Raw genomic sequence first — 18,834 nt, 5'->3', positions numbered from 1 at the left:
TATGATCGTGTCATTCAAAAGCTGGAGAAAAGTAAACATTATCTAATTTCTCCTAATTCAAATAGAATGTGTGAAAAGAAAGATATGTACAGACATCTAGCTCACCTCCCCTGGAAAGGTTAATCCAAATTAATCCAATAGTTCATTTGCCATAACCTTAATCTGAGGGAAATAAGTCTTTGTTATTTCTATCTCTAAAATATAAAAGATTAACTTTTATTTGTCACAAATATTTCCTCTCTGCAAACTTTATCTAGTAATTAAAATCATATTCTTCCATTTTATTCTAACAAAATCCATGATTTAAGTAACTTTGAGATATACCTGGAAGTCTATCTCTTCTTGCATACATTTAACAGTTAAGAGTATTTTAGATAATTTGGGGGGGGGGAAATAATCCCAACAGAAATTATTTTTAAGTATTATTTAAACAGAAATATGATAATTGGCAATGCTACAATAGAAAGAACGTTGAGCCAGCAGTCAGTGCCCTGAGCTCAACTAATAAAGATGTTTATAGTAGTACAATAATACTTTCCATCTGTATATGAGTCATTTAAATTCTAACCATCATTCTAAGTTTTAATGATATGAAAAGAGAGATACTGATTAATCGAAGCACTTACGATGAGGAAAGATGCCACTGGTGAAGAAATGTTTGAAACCACAAACCACAAGAAACGTTTGAATAAAATAGGATTTTTAGCTTGAAGAAGAACATACTTGAATAGTGATGATAACTATCTTCAGATATTTGCAGGCTTCTCAGATCATTAACTTATTTTACTCAAAGGGTGCTGAACCCAAGGTGCCAGTTTCAGAAGTCAGTACTCAGCTTAGTTGCAGGAAGCCCTTAACCATTTAGTGCAAATCAGAGTGGACTACCTTATGAGGCCACATTCTCCCATTCCTAGGGTAGTTCCAAAGTGGGCCTGGACAGTCAACTAGCCATGGCTGTTGTGAGGCTGGGGTCCTATGACAGCAGAAATCCAGTATCCCTCAAGAGCCTTTCTAAGCCTGAGATGTTTTGACTCTATGCATAATCAAGGGCACTTGAATTATTACCATTTCAGCTGCTAAATACAAACATAAAATGTTGAAGAAATGTTGTTATGATGGAGCCTATCGTAATGATGATGAAAACTGTGAGCAGCGAGCCACACGGATTAAGATAGGCCCAAGATGCGTCAAAGTTTTCAAGGACTGTTGTGCCATCGCAAGCCAGTTCCGTGCTGAAGAATCTCATATAGATATCCAATTGGGAAGGCTACGTAAGTTTGACATTTTCGATTGGAAAATATGGGGAACTTGATGTAATTTTATGCTTCCAAAAAAGGTGGTTTACATGCTCTATTTAGAATGGGAAGTAGAAAAGATAACTTGCAAATGCTGTTAAGAAAAAAATTTTGTTGTCCATTTTTGGGCATCAGAAGAGGTATATATAGTACAGAGCAGAGTGCACTAGTCCATAGTCAAGACCCAGGCGAGTTTGAAGCTGACTCATTCTATAAACGTGAATGATTATTTATCCTCTCTGAGCCTCAATCTCCTCATTTTTAAAGGAAGAAGCTTGGGCCAGGTGATCTCTAGTATGCCTTTGAGTTCTAAAATTCCATGGTTCTGTGATATTACAACCATTAAAAATTCTGTTTATACCTATACTGACCACATATAGCAAAAGATTTCTAAATGTAGCATAACCTTAAATGTACTCACATAAAGTTGAAATCTTATTTCAATTTCAACCACAATATACATTTTCAGAATTTATAGAACTCTCATTAACATGTTTTCAGAACTTTTAGGACTTTCAATTCATTTATATACAGTCAAAACAAACAAAAGCAGAGTGACAGATCCTGTTTGATTGTTTTGCTTAACAGTATGTCTTTTTTTGTTGTTGTTACTTTTTTTCTTCTTTTAAATATTTATTTATTTATTTTTGGCTGCGTTGGGTCTTCGTTGCTGTGCACGGGCTTTCTCTAGTTGCGGTGAGCAGGGGCTATTCTTTTGTTGTGGTGCGCAGGCTTCTCATTGCGGTGGCTTCTCTTGTTGCAGAGCATGGGCTCTAGGCGTGTGGGCTTCAATAGCTGTGGCACACGGGCTCAGTAGTTGTGGCTTGTGGGCTCTAGAGTGCAGGCTCAGTAGTTGTGGCGCATGGGCTTACTTGTTCCACGTCATGTGAAATCTTCCCAGATCAGGGCTCGAACCTGTGTCCCCTGCATTGGCAGGCGGATTCTTAATCACTGTGCCAGCAGGGAAGCCCTTAACAGTATGTCTTAAATGTCATCATTCTGAGTGGGTACATTTCTGCATAAATAAATTCTTGTGGCCATTTATCAAAGCCAGGTTATTAGATATATTTAGGTTGTTTTCAGATTTTTGCTTATTACACGCAGTATTTTTTATGAACAATCTAGTACATATCCATTTTTCGTGGTCCAGTTTTTCAACTCTAATCATTTGGGTTGGCATCAGCTGCCTGGAATTCAGCCTCTGTAGCTCCCTCCTCTCTGTCCCTTGTTCTAGACAGCTTGGCCTCCCAAATTCCCATGGGTGGTGTTGCAACTCTGCCAGGGTCTGTATGGGTTTCTCTCCCTGCTCTAAAGCCTGTAAACTGCCTCCAGACAGTAAACCTGGATAATTTTAGGGTTCATCCAATCTGTCTCCCTTTTCTCAAGGATCACTGTCCTGGCTCACTTATGCTCTAATATTTGAAAGCTGTTGTGTCTGGTTTTCTAGTTTTCTTAAGGCAGAGGTGTAACTCCAGTCCCTATCAGTGCATCTTGGACAGAAGCAGACATTCTGTCCATTTTTATTATAGAAAATATAAATAAATTTCTGAGATAAGGCAGAGAATAATATAAACCTCCCTATTTTACAAAATAAAAACAATTATTGAAATTTTTAAACTGCAAATAACTTTATAGACTAATTAGTATCTTGTATAATTTTCCGAACATGAAACATTTAGCAATTTAAAACTCAAATTATTAAACATATTTTTATGCTTTATTCATTTTGTCAGTGTCACTAGTGGAGAAATCCTAAGGCCTTTATTGTTCTATTTTGAAATCACTAAACAAAATGTTTCATTGACCTTTCCGAAAATGTTTAAGCTATTGATTAATGTCCATATTTTAAAATTCAGCTCTAAGTAGAATTTGTGTTTTTTTCCATAATCAAATATATTTTTCCCCCAGATATAAAGACTCTTTCACCAGTAACCAAACCAGAAATAAGGACTTATTTTCCAGAAAGCTGGTTATGGGAAGTTCATCATGTCCCCAAAAGGTATTACATTTCTTTGACATTTCTCTGAAAAATATGGGAAAATGCAAATATTCTGACCAAAAATCTGGAAACTACCCATTTCCCAATATTTTATTTAAGAGTTAAGATGATACCACCATTGGGTCAAATTTTATTTTACTTCTCTTTTTTTTAGCGTGTGATTTCCTCTAATAATTGGTTCCAGGTCATGATTAACTCTTGGGGAAGAAGGGTACCACTCCATTCAACTTCATTCCATTTCAGGTAGTCTTTACCGAGCACAACTGTGTGCTTTACACTGCATTACGCAGCTGTTTTCATCCTGAAATATCTGTAACTACAAAACATTGATTAATAGGGAGAAAGGTTCTTTTCTTGTTAAAGTCCTTTATTCAACACATGTTTATAGAATGCCTACTCTGTACCAGGCACTGAAAACAGTGCCCCTTCCCTGAGTGTCATCCTTCCTCAGGTCGTCTGGCGGGGGGAGGGGGGGTTGGGGGGGGGCTCAAAGCACAGACTTTCCAAGGAGCCATCAAGGCAGTGAGTTCCGGGCCTGACATCTGACTTCTAATGGGTCTCCTGGCCTCTACCCTTGTCCTGCCTGATTCCTCCTCCACAGTGTTGTCCACTTCATCTGACATTGCCCCTTGGCTAGCATTTCCCCTCGCAGAACTTTCCACCGCTGTCCCCCACCCAGTGATTGGATGTACTGCCCCTCTCAATTAACTCTGTTGCACATATCACACAATATAATAATGTCCTGTTTACCTGACTGTCTTCCACATTAAAATGTAAATACTTCCAGGGCAAGGACTAAATTCAGGTTAGTTTTATATTCAGGACCTGGCATAGGGTCCGGCTTCTAGAGGCACTAAAATGAATTTGTTGAATCAATGCATACTGCCTCTGAACTTTTTAAAAGTTTTATTGGTACAGTTATTACAGTGAATCGCAATTTATACACTGAACTATTTCTTCCACTAGACCGTGAACTGCTTGAGAGCAGGACTGTATCTATGAGTGCTATGTACTCAGTATTTAGTGCTATGCTTGACACAAAGATGGTGCACAATAGCTGTTTGTTGAATGAGTATAAGCTTGATCTTAATCAGAAATTTTTAGTTATATCAACTTCGTTATGAGCAGTGTTAAGATGCATTAGTATTTTGCTTCCCTATTTTAGAACATACTACACAATAAACATAATTTTTTTCTTTGAATTGTATGTTTTGAATTTGCAGTGTTTCAAAGACATCCTTCTGAATTTGAATTCTCATAATACAAGTGAAATATCTAAAAACATGGAATGAGTATAAGAGTTACTGAATAAACTTCTTGCTTGATTTTTCTTTAATACCTGATGTGATTTTGTTCTGTTGTGATTTTTCTTCTTTATTCTAAAGTAGTATGAAGCAAGAATTCTGTTAATGCAAGCTGTCAATTTGGGTTAATCAATGTTCCTCTGTATTTGAATATATCAACATTTTAACTTTCAGAAACCAGTTGCAGTTTGTGCTACCTGATTCTCTAACTACCTGGGAAATTCAAGGTGTTGGCATTTCAAATAGTGGTAAGCAAATTGAAGTTATATACTCACGTAAGGAATGATTTGATTTGGCAAAATGCAGTTTTTTGTTATTGTCTTTTTAGTTTACACAGGACTTAAGTGGTGTCATTTATTAAAACCTATTTTTAATGTATTACAAAGAGACTTAGATGTGCCCACATCATGGACTGTATCAGTTTCTTCTTTTGTTCTTCTATTAGCCATCATTTTATAAATACTGATGTGAAGCCCCCATTTTCCTTTGTATTTTCTCAGTGAGTAGAAGATTCAGTAGAGTTAGAGAAAAATATATAATTTCTCTCCTGGACTAGTGCCCTTTTGTGGTGATTTAGTGCAGATACTTTATAAATAATTTCAGCCTTGGCTTGTTTGCTCACTATATTTTGTTCTTATAAATCTTGGTTTCCACAATCAAAATTTTATGCCCATTAAACGGAACCAATAATGAATATCTAAAAAAGAGATTTGGTGCTTTAGTTAATAAACATTCTCATGCCTTAAATAGAATTAAATATTTTTTGGACAAATGAAGTTTTCTGTTAATACCAATAATTATTGAATGAAGAACAATGATAAAAGAATAGATCTTAAAAGTTCTTACCACAAGAAAAGAAATTTGTAATATGTGTGGTGGTGGATGTTAACTAGACTTATGTATACAAATATCGAATCATGTTGTACACCCGAAGCTAATATAATATTATACTTCAATTATAGCTCAATTTAAAAAAATCAATGAGTAGAAAATTCAAGGACATGGGGTGTTAGGGCAGAGAAAAACATCTAACTTTTGTTTTTTCCTTGAAGCAAAGCAAATCTGAGACATTTTAGTACTAATAAGGCATTATGGGAATTCCCTAATATGCTTCAACTTTGCTTTCACTTTGGGCTGAAGGTATATGTGTTGCCGATACTCTCAAGGCAAAGGTGTTCAAAAACGTCTTCCTGGAAATGAATATACCATATTCTGTTGTACGAGGGGAACAGATCCAATTGAGTGGAACTGTTTATAACTATAGAACGTCTGGAATTCTGGTAAGTATTTATGGTATGTTCAAATAAATGGAAAAAATGAAGAAGTCCCTGATTTTCTGAGAATTCTATTAATGGAATTATCACGTACACAGGCACACAAACTCAACTCAGTGAAGGAAAGAAGAAAAGAAGAAGAGTTAAGATAACTATTCATACAACTCCAATTCAATGAAGAATACAAGTCCTTAAGATAATCAATGTGCTGTGGAGGCTCAGAGAAAGATGAGGTTACATTTGGTTCATTCATCACCCTGATCTCCTTACCTCTAACAACCCTTTCCTTTCCTCCATTTTAGCCATTCACACTCTTCACTTTGCAGATCTTGTCTTCCCCCCGGAAAATACGATTTCAAACATCTCACCAACTGACCACCTCCTACCTATCCTTCTGACTCATTAACCTCGTTACTTTGTAGCTACAGTTCTACAGCATCATTGAAACCTCCAGCTCTTTGACTCCATTACTTTTTATTCATTAGCCTTCTTATGCTAAAGTCTTTACTTCACTCCTTGTTCAGGTTAGAATTCATAAGCCATCATTATAGCCTCACTGATTAAAAACATGTCAACTCCCTTGATCCCCTTTTGCTCTGGGGTACACTCTGTGAAAAACTCCAGCCATGGCCAGACCCACCATTTGTCTTCTTTTTGCCAACACATTTCTAAACAGAGTTATACATTAGGCTGTCTGATTTCACTTGAAAATCACAATCACAAAATTTTATATAGGAACTCAATGCAGTCTGAAAATCTGACTCTTTTTTTTAAAGCTCTAATTTTATTCTTAGACATGAGTATTTCAGTGGTCTCCAAAAATTTCGCTCACAGCTCCCTAAATCTTTTTGGAAAAACTAAGTACCCCATTGGCACATTTTTAAATTGGCATCTAAAATTTTTCATCATAAATTCAAAAAAATATGCAAATTTATAACTCTGGGAATACTTGAGTATTGATATTTTAAAAATAAAATTGTTATATCAAACTTTTAAAGGTATATAGCAGAATCTAAATACCATAGCAATCCATTAAAAAATACCCAAATAAACTCTTGTGAACAACAGATTATATACCATTCCTTTTATCTGTGAACTCATATTTCCATTCCACTCTCCTAGTGTTATATATTTTACACTTGAATGTTTTCTATCGATTACTCTCTCATACTTTGATGCAACAAAAGTATGTGCATACACTGAAATTGAATTATTTTTAAGTTTTATGATTATAAGTCTCTAAGTGTCAAATAATTGCTTGCTGATCTAGTTAAAAATGTATTCAGGTTTTGATAGGTATTATCCTGAATTTATAAATTACTGTAAGGGAAACTGACTTGTCTACAATATTGAATTTTTTACATCTCTTCATTCTTTTGCTTTATGTACTAGGTCAGGGGTCAGCAATCTATGGCCATGGGCCAAAACCGGCCTGCTCCCTCTTCTTTTAGGGCCTATAAGATAAGAATGTTTTTCACATTTCTAAAAGGTTGAGGAGGAGAAGTAGAAGAAGACTATTTCATGGCACTTATATGAAATTCAAATTTCACTGTCCATAAATAAAGTTTAAAGCCACACCCACTGTGTAGGTATTGTCCATGGCAGAGTTGAATAGTTGTGACATAGACCGTATGTAGTGCTTTCATTGCATTGCACTACTGCTCAGAGCACCACAAAGTGCAATGACATAATTATAATTAGACAGTATTTTAAGTGTCACACATCTCATGGTACTGCCATATTTTATTTAATTTTTAAACTATCAGTGCAGTATTCATCATATCAAAACAAGAAACAAGAGCATCTGAGATATCTCAGGGTAATTACCGATTAATTACCTTTCCTCTTGAGTACAGATCACACTTTCCTACTTCTTTACATCTAGTAACTTTGCATTGACCCTTGGACTTTCTTAATGAAATGTTATAGAGACTCTGGATTCTATTACTATCCTCTGAAGAGCTTTCATCTTCGTTTGTGTGTTTTAGCAGGCAGTTGGCTGAATCAATCTCAAACTTTGAAATCTCATTTCAGTTCCTTTAGCCTTAGCTGGGATGCTTAGAGTCTGTGCTGTGCGTAGTTCAAGGGTTGACCAGGTTTGAGCAAAGTTTATACAGTGAACCTGGAGGTCCTTCACTTTTCCGCTGTGGTGGCTGCGCCATACTCTGTCCCCTGGTTCTTTAAGCCAATAAGATGGCAGGTTCTACTGGAGGTTTAGCTACTCCTTAAGGGACTAATGGTGACTGCCCTCAGGTTAAAACTGTAAAAAAATAGGACCCTCACACAGTGTCCCTCCTTTCTTCTGAGTGTCACCTTCTCTTCCAATCTCTAGTGCCTTCAGGTAGTTTTTGTTTTTTTTAAATACGTATTTTGTCTAGAGCTTATAGTTATTATTTGCAGAAGAGTTATCCAAGTAGGAGCTACTTGGCTATTTCTGAAAGCAGAGCCACTGCCAGAATTTTTGGGTTTGGGGTTTTTTTTTTTTTTTGATATTTGATATCAGTTTCAAAAGTTGCTATCTCAATTTACTAAGAGTTTTTATAATGAATTCATGTTGAATTTGATCAAATCACTCTTCTGTATCTAGCCTTACCTACCCTACCCCAGCTCTCCAGGGGGAATCATTGGCCTCCGGTGACCCAAAAGTCTTCTTTAACTCCTGCCTCATCCACCCTAGTTGTTGTGTTTCCCAAGAAGATAGTTAAGAGGGAAAAGGAGCTTACCGTTTTTGAGAAATTCCTCAAAATTAGTTGTTGAATGTTGTTACTCTTCCTTGTTTACCTGCTTGATTTATTCTGGATCTTACAGATTTATTATTTGGGGTATAGTTCTGTCAGTTCACTAGATTTTGGAGAGGAGATGAAAAATATTCACTGTTTGAGCCAGAAGTCAGTAGGTATTATTATTATCCCCATTACAAAGATGAAGAAGTGGAGGGTCAAGCAATGTGCTCTTGCCACACAGGAAGTGGCAGAGCCAAGATTTGAACCTAGGTCTTTCCGGAGCCAGAGTCTGGCTGTAAAATGGGGTACAGGTGGGAAGTTAATGAGAGGCAAGATTGGAAAAGTTGGTCGGGGGCATATTAGGCAGGACCTTAAGTGCCAAGAGATGGAGTTTCCAGTCTTTCATAAAACCATTTATTGGAAACCAAAGGCTGAGCTATAAGACACAAAGTTGAGTAAGACACACAGAGTGCCTGAGACTGGGCTCCCACTGCCTAAAATATAAACATGTAGAGAGACAGTGTAACAAATGCTATCATGACAACATGAACAAAGAACTTCAGTAGTGTTGTACCCGATTTAGTAGGTAACAGTCTAAGGAAGGTTAGATGTTTCTGAGCCAGTGTTGAGCTTTCTAGACATCCTGTCACATTGCTAAGCTCTATGGCAACTGGTTTGTGTGTTTTAGAAAATCTGAAATGAGCTTTCTCTACAGCCTTGGAATCTAAGGGATTATTTAACGAGTACCAGGGGAGAGTTTTTGTCCAGATGAATGTAATCAGGGCGTGCTTTCCTTATCATAAAATGTTTTGAAATAATTGTTCACTGGTGATATTTCAGTTCTGTGTTAAAATGTCTCCCGTGGAGGGAATCTGTTCATCGGGAAGGCCAGACATTGACCCTCAGGGGAAAAGTTCCTCCAAATGTCTGCCCCAGAGAATAGAGGGCTCCTCCAGCCACTTGGTGACCTTCAGCGTGCTTCCTCTGGAAATTGGCCTCCACAACATCAGCTTCTCACTGGAGACTTCTGTTGGAAACGAAATCTTAATAAAAACATTGCGAGTGGTGGTAAGAAAATATGCTTTAAAAAAATTCTTTCAAAAACACTTTTTTCTTTCTGAAAAAAAAAGTTATCAGCAACTCATGCTTAAGTGATTCAGAAAGAGACACACAAAGAGAAAATTATAACACAAACATAACAAAATGTTAACATTTGGGGGAATCTGGGTGGAGGTTATCTCAGATATTTTTGGACTATTCTTATAACTTTTCTTTAAGTCTGAAATTATGTTTTTAAAGTTTAAATAAAACAATGATGCTTGCTCATTGTAGAAAGCATGGAATACTGAAAAACCACAGAGAAGAAAATTAAGACCACCAAAAACCCCTACAACCAGAGATACCCGATTTTAACATTTTGGTATATAGTTTTCTGGAGTATTTTTTTCCCCCAACACATTCAGAAAATGTTTTGAAATCTGTGCCAGATATTATGCTAAGTACTGGAGCTACAGCAATAAATAAGGTAGGATCCATGCATTTATAGTTTAGAATTTATAGTCTAGAAAATTTTCCATTTTGTAAATGAGTAAACAGGCCAAAAAAGGAAGAAAACTATCATTTCTTAAATACTGTTTACCCACACAGTCTGTTGAGAGTTTTCATGTTATCTTTTTAAGATTAAGATTCTTGGCAAGAATGTTAATGACAGAACTGGGTCTTCCGAGGTCTTCATTCTCTGAGTTCTGTTTTCAGCCATGAAATTCACTTTGGTAAACATGTACTGACTTATTTTGTGTAAGGCACATTCTATTTTCTATACATCTTTGCATGGTGGTTCCATGCACAGATTCCGGAGCCACACTGCCTGCGTTTGAATCCTGGCTCCACTAGCAGTGTGGCATCAGATAAGTTTCTTGATCTCTCTGGGTGTCAGTTTCCTCGTATGTCACATGGGAGCACTACTCCATAGAGTATTTTTGAGGTTAAATGAGCTAATACATACAAAGCACTTAGATCAATTACCTGGCTTATAATAATTTCTGTTTAAGTGTTTGCTCTGATCATCATGCAAATAGCCAGAAAATCTTATTCCTGGAGGCAGGCATATAAGTATTTAAACATACTTTGCCTTCTCCAAAAAAAAAAAAAAAGAATTTTTTAATTGGAAAAGTAGTCAAGTTGATTCAAGCATTCGGGTCATATAAATTTAATTATGTTCTTAACTGAATGATTTTTGCCTTTATTTTAGCCGGAAGGTGTCAAAAGAGAAAGTTATGCTGGCACTACTCTGGACCCAAAGGGTATCTACGGTAGGCAAAATGAGTTTGTATTTTATATGTTGTCTTTTGCCCTAGAGAGATGTGTAACCTGAAACACTATTTTTAAAAATGTTAATTGTATAGAATCAGAAATATCCACTTCTTAGTTCACTGCCATTTTTGATAGCATGTGTTATATTATAATCTGGATGGGTTTAGAACAAAGAAAAATAATCCCATTAGGTTTTTGTTTGTTTGTTTTGCTGCATGGCGTGGCTTTCGGGATCTTATTTCCCCACCAGGGATCAAACCCAGGCAGTGAAAGTAGCAAGCCCTAACCACTGGACCGCCAGGGAATTCCCAAAGTAACCCTATTAGTTTTAAATACAAAGCATTGAAATAGCAATCATTGCATGACTTCCCTTATAAATTAGTCATTTTACCATTCTATCCATCACAATAATAAGTTATAATATTTTCTTATAGAACCATCAGTCCAAAGAACACCTAAGAAAAAGTCATTTACATTCTTATCTAACATGCATTATTTGAAAACACAATCATGCTGATAAATTACTTAACAAAGCCATTCCTCATTGTTCCTGCTTCCTTGCTTTTCCTCCAGTTGAGATATTCTGAATCTTCCTTTTTTTTGGAATCTTCTTAAAGTTAGAATTGTGCAAACATTTGAGCACTTCATCAAGGCCTAAATACCTATGTATTTATGAAATTTAGAATGTTTTCAGTTAACAATTCTTTTCACCAAAAAAAGACAGACTACTGTAGTTCTTATTAAATGATTGAAATTTACCTTATTGTTGCATTGTATCATTCTTCTTTTCTTTCAGTGATACAGCAATGGAAAGAAAAAGAGTTTCCTTACAAATCAAGACCACTATACTCAGAGTGCTATTTCCTCTAGGAAAGCAAAGAATTAATATTCACATTTCTAATCAGCTGAGTCCCATAAACTGAATAAGGATGACTTCATGCAAACTTTTCTCTAATCTTATCTTCACACAGACCTCCTCCCAGCCTGTGAAGGATATATGGGGAGATATATGACAAATTCTGAGGTTTTGGCCTCATGCAGTCACATCACACCTCAGAGCCACTGCTTCCTTTGTCTTCTCTTTCTCTTCCCCCTTATGCCTGCTATACTAACATTATTGCAAACAGCTTTCCAAAACAGCCCTGTCTTACCCATCCCAGGTGTGAACATCAGGCCCACAAGATGGCAATGATCTTTTATCGGGGAATAGATCTCTCCATCAAAAATCTTGGTTAAAAAAAAAGAATCTATGCCTCTTTCCAATCTTGTCACATGACTTTTTTCCCTTATCATTCTAGACAACTTAGATTCAGGCCGCTTTGTTACTTTCCAGAGTGCTAAATAGGGTAAAGATGACAACCAATTCTGTCCAGTTCATTTCAGAGATTTTATTAAATACTTCCAATCTGTGTATATTGGAATTGCTATACTGCTATGATACTTTCCAGAGTTTTTTTTAAAAGCCTAAAAAAACATATTTGGAAAAGTAAACAGACAATAATGTTAGAGGAAATCTGAGAAAAATATCAGTGAGGGAGAATGAGGTATCAGAACAAATTGTAAAGTAATAGTAATTAAAATTATGTGACATCAGTTTAAAAAGAGACTAAACACAGAAACTCAATACACGAGACTAGCCCTAGCCTTTGGTTCCTGCTTTCTCTGCCTGACAAGCTCTCTCCCCCACCTCAGTTCTCAGCACATCATCATCATTGGTTTGGGCAGGCCCCTCTCGTGTTTTATTTTCTCTCCTCATGCCTGACCTCCACTCCCATTTCCCTTCCTTCAAATGCCCCCAATCTAATATGCTTGAAATATGTCTTAGAGTATGGAGGAAAGGTTGTTTTGTGTGTGTATGTTTTTTTAACATATAAAAGGTATTGTGCTATAGGTCCTGTTCTTAAGTTTTTAAAGACAATACTCTGTTTTAAACAAATATTTCTATTGCTATACATGCATTTAATTCACTGCTTCTACACAGTATTTTAGAGTATATTCTGTTACCAAACTCAGGTTCGGCTGCTTGCCACTCAAAAGGCAATAATTTGAGAGGCAAATGTCAATAGAAAGGAAAGATGCTTTAATCAGAGAAGCTGGCAATCTGGGGAGAAGGTAGACTCGCATCCCAAGACCAACTCCAAAGTTTCTGCTCAGCCATTACAGTTTTTAAAGGAGAAGGGGGAAGAATTTCAGTGAATCATCTAGGCAGGAGGTTGAATTCTGCATCATTCTCCATTGTGTGCAGACTGGCTGACTCTTCAGATGTTATCTTGCCCACGTGATTTGCCTGCAGGATTTCTGAAGGGGCTGTTGGGGGTAGAAAGCTAGTCATTCATTTTTTTTTTAAATTTATTTTTAGCTGCGTTGGGTCTTCGTTGCTGTGCGGTGGGCTTTCTCTAGTTGCGGTGAGCAGGGGCTACTCTTGGTTGTGGTGCACAGGCTTCTCATTGCAGTGGCTTCTCTTGTGGAGCACGGGCTCAAAGTGCGCAGGCTTCAGTAGGTGTGGCACGCAGGTTCAGTAGTTGTGGCACATGGGCTTAGCTGCTCCGTGGCATGTGGGTCTTCCCGGACCAGGGATCGAATCTGTGTCCCCTGCATTGGCAGGCAGATTCTTAACCACTGCGCCACCAGGCAAGCCCTTTTTTTAAAAAAAAATTTTTATTTTATATTGGAGTATAGTTGATTAACAATATTGTGTTAGTTTCAGGTGTTCAGCAAAGTGATTCATTTATATGTATACATGCATCTATTCTTTTTCAAATTCTTTTCCCATTTAGGTTATTACAGAATATTGAGCAGAGTTCCCTGTAGAGCCAGTCATTCTTTAACTGCTTAATTCTTCATTTTTGCTTCTTTTTATTTAGGTAAAGGATCAACAGGTTCTTTGATTCTTTGCATGGTGTGCATTCAGGAGAGTATAAGTTAGGAGTTAGGTCAAACTGCCTAGTGATCTCATTCCTATAATTAGGTTCTTTTAAGGTTAGAGGGGGACAGAAATGGGCAAACAGGAAGGGGGCAAAAGAGCTGCTTTCATTTCCCCACTGTCAAACATCATTCCATTTCTATGGGATCAGGGGTGAAGCTCCATCTTCTGTAATTTTCTTCATGCTGACATAGGGCACCATATTCTCAGAGTGGAAAATGTCAACATGGGTCTGTAGCATCTTTGCTGACAATTTTAGTTGCCTGCTTACATATATGGGCACAGTAAGATACAATTATTTTGATGCCCACAAAGATATAGTTTATTATGAGCAATAATGTTAATCCCATTCTCTTGAGGCCAGTTCTTGGAATTGTGATAGACATAGATTCAGTACCGCTCAAGATGGAGCAGCTAATGTCATGGCTATAGTCTGGTCCTCACGCAGTTAGCTTTTTTCCTCTGGTGGCAGTTACAGTATCTGTAAAACAACTCAGGAATGTGCATCAGACACTCAGTCTGTCACTATTGTCCTAATCATTAACTGCTCATTTTTGTACGTGGGGGCCCTGCAGGGTTCTGCTCAGTTCCAATTCCACCACAATTTTACTTACCCATCCCCTAGTGACAGGTTCCCCACTACCATCAACAATGCTGCAATGAACATCCTTATTCATCTCCCTTTACGAATCTGTGTGAGAATTTATCTGGACTATGTTTTTTGGAGTTGAACTGCTGGGTCAAAGGGCATACATATACTGAATATCATTTACTTCTGTCACATTGCTCTTCAGAATGGCTGTACTATTTATACCTCCACCAGCACTGCATAAGGATTCTCCTTATTCCACATCCTCACCAACAGTTGGTGTTACTCACCTCTCTAGAACGTGCCCTTTTTAGGGGTATAAAGTGACACCTCATTATTGTTTTATTTGGATTCTTTTGATTACAGTGATTTCTAAACATTTCTTCATATACTTGCTGGCCATTTGGACTTCCATTCTGTGAATTGACTCTTCCTATCTTTGGCACTTTTTTCTATTTTCCACTTGGGTTTTCTTGTCTCTTTCTTGTTGATTTTGTCTCTCATGTACTTCTTTGAGCAGTCGTAGACCTTAGTGGGTTTTGAACAGTAATCTTTTTTTCTGATATAGTCAAATGCATTATAATTTCATTTTACGGTTATATATCTTAGTTCAAAAAGACATTATTGCATATTTTATCCTGTTGGTTTTAAAGATTTAACTTTTAAATGTTTTAATCTCTCTGGCATCTACCTTTATAAGTGATGCCTTGATGGGTCTTTTTTATGATCTCTGACAAGGAGTAAAATTGACTTCTCTTAGTTTTAGCCTTTTTTTCTGTACATTTTCCATCTAGTAGAAGAGTTGATAATGAGAAATGAAATAGTCAAGGGCAGGTATCAATGGAAAAAAATGGTGGAGGATCAAATTTAGATAATCTCAAACAACTTACTGTCATAAGTACCATATATTGAGCACAAACTGTTTGCCATGCTTTGTCTACATTATTTTTATCTTCACAAAAACCCTTTGAGGAAAATACTATTACCTCTATTTAGCTGATGAGCAAACCAAAGCATAGAAAGATTGTGTCTTGCCCAGTGTCACATCCAGAGTAAGTTCTTTCTGAGCTTAGTACTCTTTCGTCCACATTGCAAAGCTCTCAAATGTCTTCACTAAGTTTTATTTTAATATTATATCCTCAGCGTTTATCAAAAGTTGATGAGGAAAGAAAAGGAGCATTCCTGTCTCTTCTGCAAAGCCATGTGGTTTGGCCAGGCAATTGCAAAATGTCACTAGTTTTTTTTTTAGCATCTACCATGTGCCAGGGACTAAGTGCTTGGGACTACAGCATTCAATAAGAATGGTTCCTGCCCTCAGAGAGCTTTCTTAGCAGGACAATGGGAGGAGGAGTCTCTTTGTGGTGACTACTATGGGTTCTGCAGTAAAGCTTCCTGAGTTCAGATGCAGCTTCATCTGTACTAGCTCTGTGCCCTTGAGCAATTTGCTTTCTAGGCCTCAGTTTGCTCATCTATAAAATTAAAATAATAATGGTAGACACAGTGCATAGGGTTGTTGTGAGGATCCAGTGTAACAATGCATTCAAAGACCTTAGCAGTGTGCTTGGTATTCTATCAGTAGAATGATAAATACTATCATTTTCATGAAATAAACCAATGATTACGGTAGAAAATGCTCCGATACAGCAAGCTTAAACTCTGTTATTGTGCAGAAAGAAAAAGTGTCTAAGTTAGATGGAGAGGAGAAGGTAGAAGGGATTTCAGGGCATGCTTCCCAATGCAGCTAATCTTCACATTTCCTTGACTAAGGAATTACTTGTTAGTTATTTTTAGATTTCAGTTCCAGGAATAATTTTCTGTCTTTGGACAAAACAGCATGCTCCCTTTTACTGATGAATAAGATTTATATAACCTATTTATTTCCTATCGTGTAATGACCAGGAAGCTTACAGTCAACTTTAATGCTTTATTTAATGGGATTATATAAGCCTAGGGTTTGATAAAAAATCCTTGATTATTTTAAATTTCCCTTTTAAATTTTAATATTGTTGTTATAAAAGAGTCTATTATTTTTTTTTTTAAATTCCCTGAAAGTAGGTATACTATAAATAATCTGCAAATAGTCTTCCCTCAAGAACTCTGTGTAAATCTAATAATTTTCTTTTAAATTTCAGGCATCATTAGTAGACGAAAGGAGTTCCCATACAGGTTACCATTGGATTTGGTCCCCAAAACAAAAGTCAAAAGGATTGTGAGTGTAAAAGGTAAATTAACAAGTGCCATTTTTATTTCTTATTTCACTTTGTGTTTCAAACAAAAATCAAACATTCTCATGATTATCCTATTTCTCCTCTTCTCTACTCAGTTTCATGTACAATAGGGGACCTCTGGGAGTACCCTATTCCTACTCCCACCTTCAAATCCCTAACCACTCTTCCAACTCTCTTCTTCCAGTGGCCTGATTTGAATGGAGATGCATGCTCCCATGATGGAGGGTGAGGGCTGTCACTGGCCCAAAGACCTCTCTAAAACGAAAGTGCAGCTGCGTCCAGATTTAAAGGACTTTCTATTAGCCTAGTGGCCAGTCCTGTTCCAGAGAAGGCTTTATGACCTGCAAATGGCCCCAAGAAAGCAGCTCTGCTCTTTTAGAGTGCCAGTACATTTGTAGAAGTGGTGTCTTTAGCAGGTTTTATCCCTGGTCTCCAGCCATTAAAAATTCAATGACGCATCATCAGAATAATAGAATGTCCTGACTACATTTTATCTTAGATAAAACCTTGGAATCACAGAATGTTAGGACTGGAAAAGGCCTTTTAAATCATGTCCAACTCTGTAGTTAGATACATAAGAAAGTGTTTTTCCCAGGGTCTCATGATGAGTTATAGACAGAGCTCTCATAGCACTCACAGTGTTCACAGTTCAGACTCTTAGCTTCGCTTCGTGGATGCGATTGATTCATAGAGTTTACAATATCTAAAGCTTTCAGGTTGAATGGCAACTAATTTGCCATGTCCTCTATGCTGTAATCTGCCCACTGTATTACATCATCTTATCCCCATATTGCAGTGGTATTTTTAAGCCTGCTTTTGGTGTTTCTTTTAAATACATCTTCTAATCAAATTTTTTTCCTCTCCCCAGTTCTGAGAAGTAATTCAGCTGCCTAGATAAAAAGGAAAGGATAGGGATGGTTGCTCTTATCTCCATTTAAAATGTACTGTTACTCAGAAGTTGACAGAAATTGATTGTACCTACTATGACTTTTGTTTGTGTGCTTGTTTGTTTGTATCAGGACTTCTTATAGGTGAGGTCATGTCTGCGGTTCTGAGTCAGGAAGGCATTGATATCCTCACCCACCTCCCCAAAGGGAATGCAGAGGCAGAACTGATGAGCATTGTCCCAGTATTCTATGTTTTTCACTACCTGGAAGCAGGAAATAATTGGAACATTTTTTCTGCTAACTCATTAACTCAAAAACAGAACTTAAAGAAAAAATTAAAAGAAGGTAAGAAAAAAACTATTTCACATATTATACATTAAAATCTTGTGATTTTTAAACTAATAGTTTGATTAAACTAATATTTAAGTTATGAATTATACAAAAGCTTATTTGTAAAAGCATTTCAGCCAAAAAAAAAAAATCATGAGGTGGACTCTATTACACAAATAAATACTGTTTGCTGGAGCGCTTTGGCTTAACTTACTAAAACGCCTGGATGAGATACAAGACACCTGCATTCCAAACTCTACAGAGTACTTCCTTCCTTCTTGAATGAGCTCAGAATGTTCTACTTGATAATTCCCAATTCAAGCGATTCATATACTTCCTTTGAGAAGTTCAGTGTTGGCCACAGAGCATGTGCTTGCTGCCCAACACCAAAGGAAGTTCAGTGTTCCCAGGGGCTAATAAAGCACTCTCTGAGTAGAAATGGGGGTCACTGAAGCACTGTGTTCTTTCCCTGGTGCCTCTTAGGGATGGTGAGCATCATGTCCTTCAGAAATGCTGACTATTCTTACAGCATGTGGAAGGGTGGAAGTGCTAGCACTTGGTAAGTAGAAAGTTTTGACTTGCATTTTCATATAGTTGTTAATTAACTAAAGAATAACAACCTTAGTGGAAACTCTGTCCAGTTGCTCAGGCTAAAAAGCCTAGTCATTCTTCACTGCCCTCTTTCTCTTACAAGCCACACCTGATCTAGCAAATCCTTTCGGCTGCACCTCTGAAATATATCCTGAACTTGACTACTTCTCACCAACCCCAGCTCACCACCCTGGTCCAAGCCATTCTCATCTCATACCTGGATTATGACACTAGCCCCCTCTGGTCTTTCAGCTTCAGCCCTTGCCCCTTTTCAGTCTATACTCAACACAGCAGCCAGAGGGACTCTGTTAAAACATGTTAGGTCACGTCCCTCAAAACCATTCAGGAGCTTCCCATCTTACCCAGGGTAAAAACCAA

At 37.1% G+C, this 18,834-nt stretch overlaps 1 protein-coding gene across 3 annotated transcripts in view; it reads left to right on the top strand.

Annotated features, from left to right (window-relative positions):
* C5 (complement C5) overlaps positions 1-18,834 on the top strand; it is a 77,865-nt gene that overhangs the window by 29,847 nt on the left and 29,184 nt on the right. For 2 of the 3 annotated variants that reach the window (XR_003790770.1, XM_029202667.1), the window contains exons 17-25: positions 1,074-1,271; positions 3,204-3,294; positions 4,773-4,846; positions 5,739-5,878; positions 9,436-9,663; positions 10,847-10,907; positions 16,553-16,642; positions 17,668-17,880; positions 18,349-18,424. Coding sequence is in view for 2 of the 3 variants with exons in the window: in XM_029202667.1 (XP_029058500.1) it covers positions 1,074-1,271; positions 3,204-3,294; positions 4,773-4,846; positions 5,739-5,878; positions 9,436-9,663; positions 10,847-10,907; positions 16,553-16,642; positions 17,668-17,880; positions 18,349-18,424 (1,171 nt within the window). In the remaining variant the exon portion in view is untranslated. Of the gene's footprint in view, positions 1-1,073; positions 1,272-3,203; positions 3,295-4,772; positions 4,847-5,738; positions 5,879-5,970; positions 6,101-9,435; positions 9,664-10,846; positions 10,908-16,552; positions 16,643-17,667; positions 17,881-18,348; positions 18,425-18,834 lie in introns of those variants that run through there. The other variant, XM_029202668.1, reaches the window with a different exon arrangement.

Source organism: Monodon monoceros, unplaced genomic scaffold (assembly GCF_005190385.1).
Source record: "Monodon monoceros isolate NGI ecotype Baffin Bay Population unplaced genomic scaffold, NGI_Narwhal_1 Super_Scaffold_5, whole genome shotgun sequence".
NCBI lineage: Eukaryota > Metazoa > Chordata > Mammalia > Artiodactyla > Monodontidae > Monodon > Monodon monoceros.
This window is presented reverse-complemented; position numbering and strand designations above follow the sequence as displayed.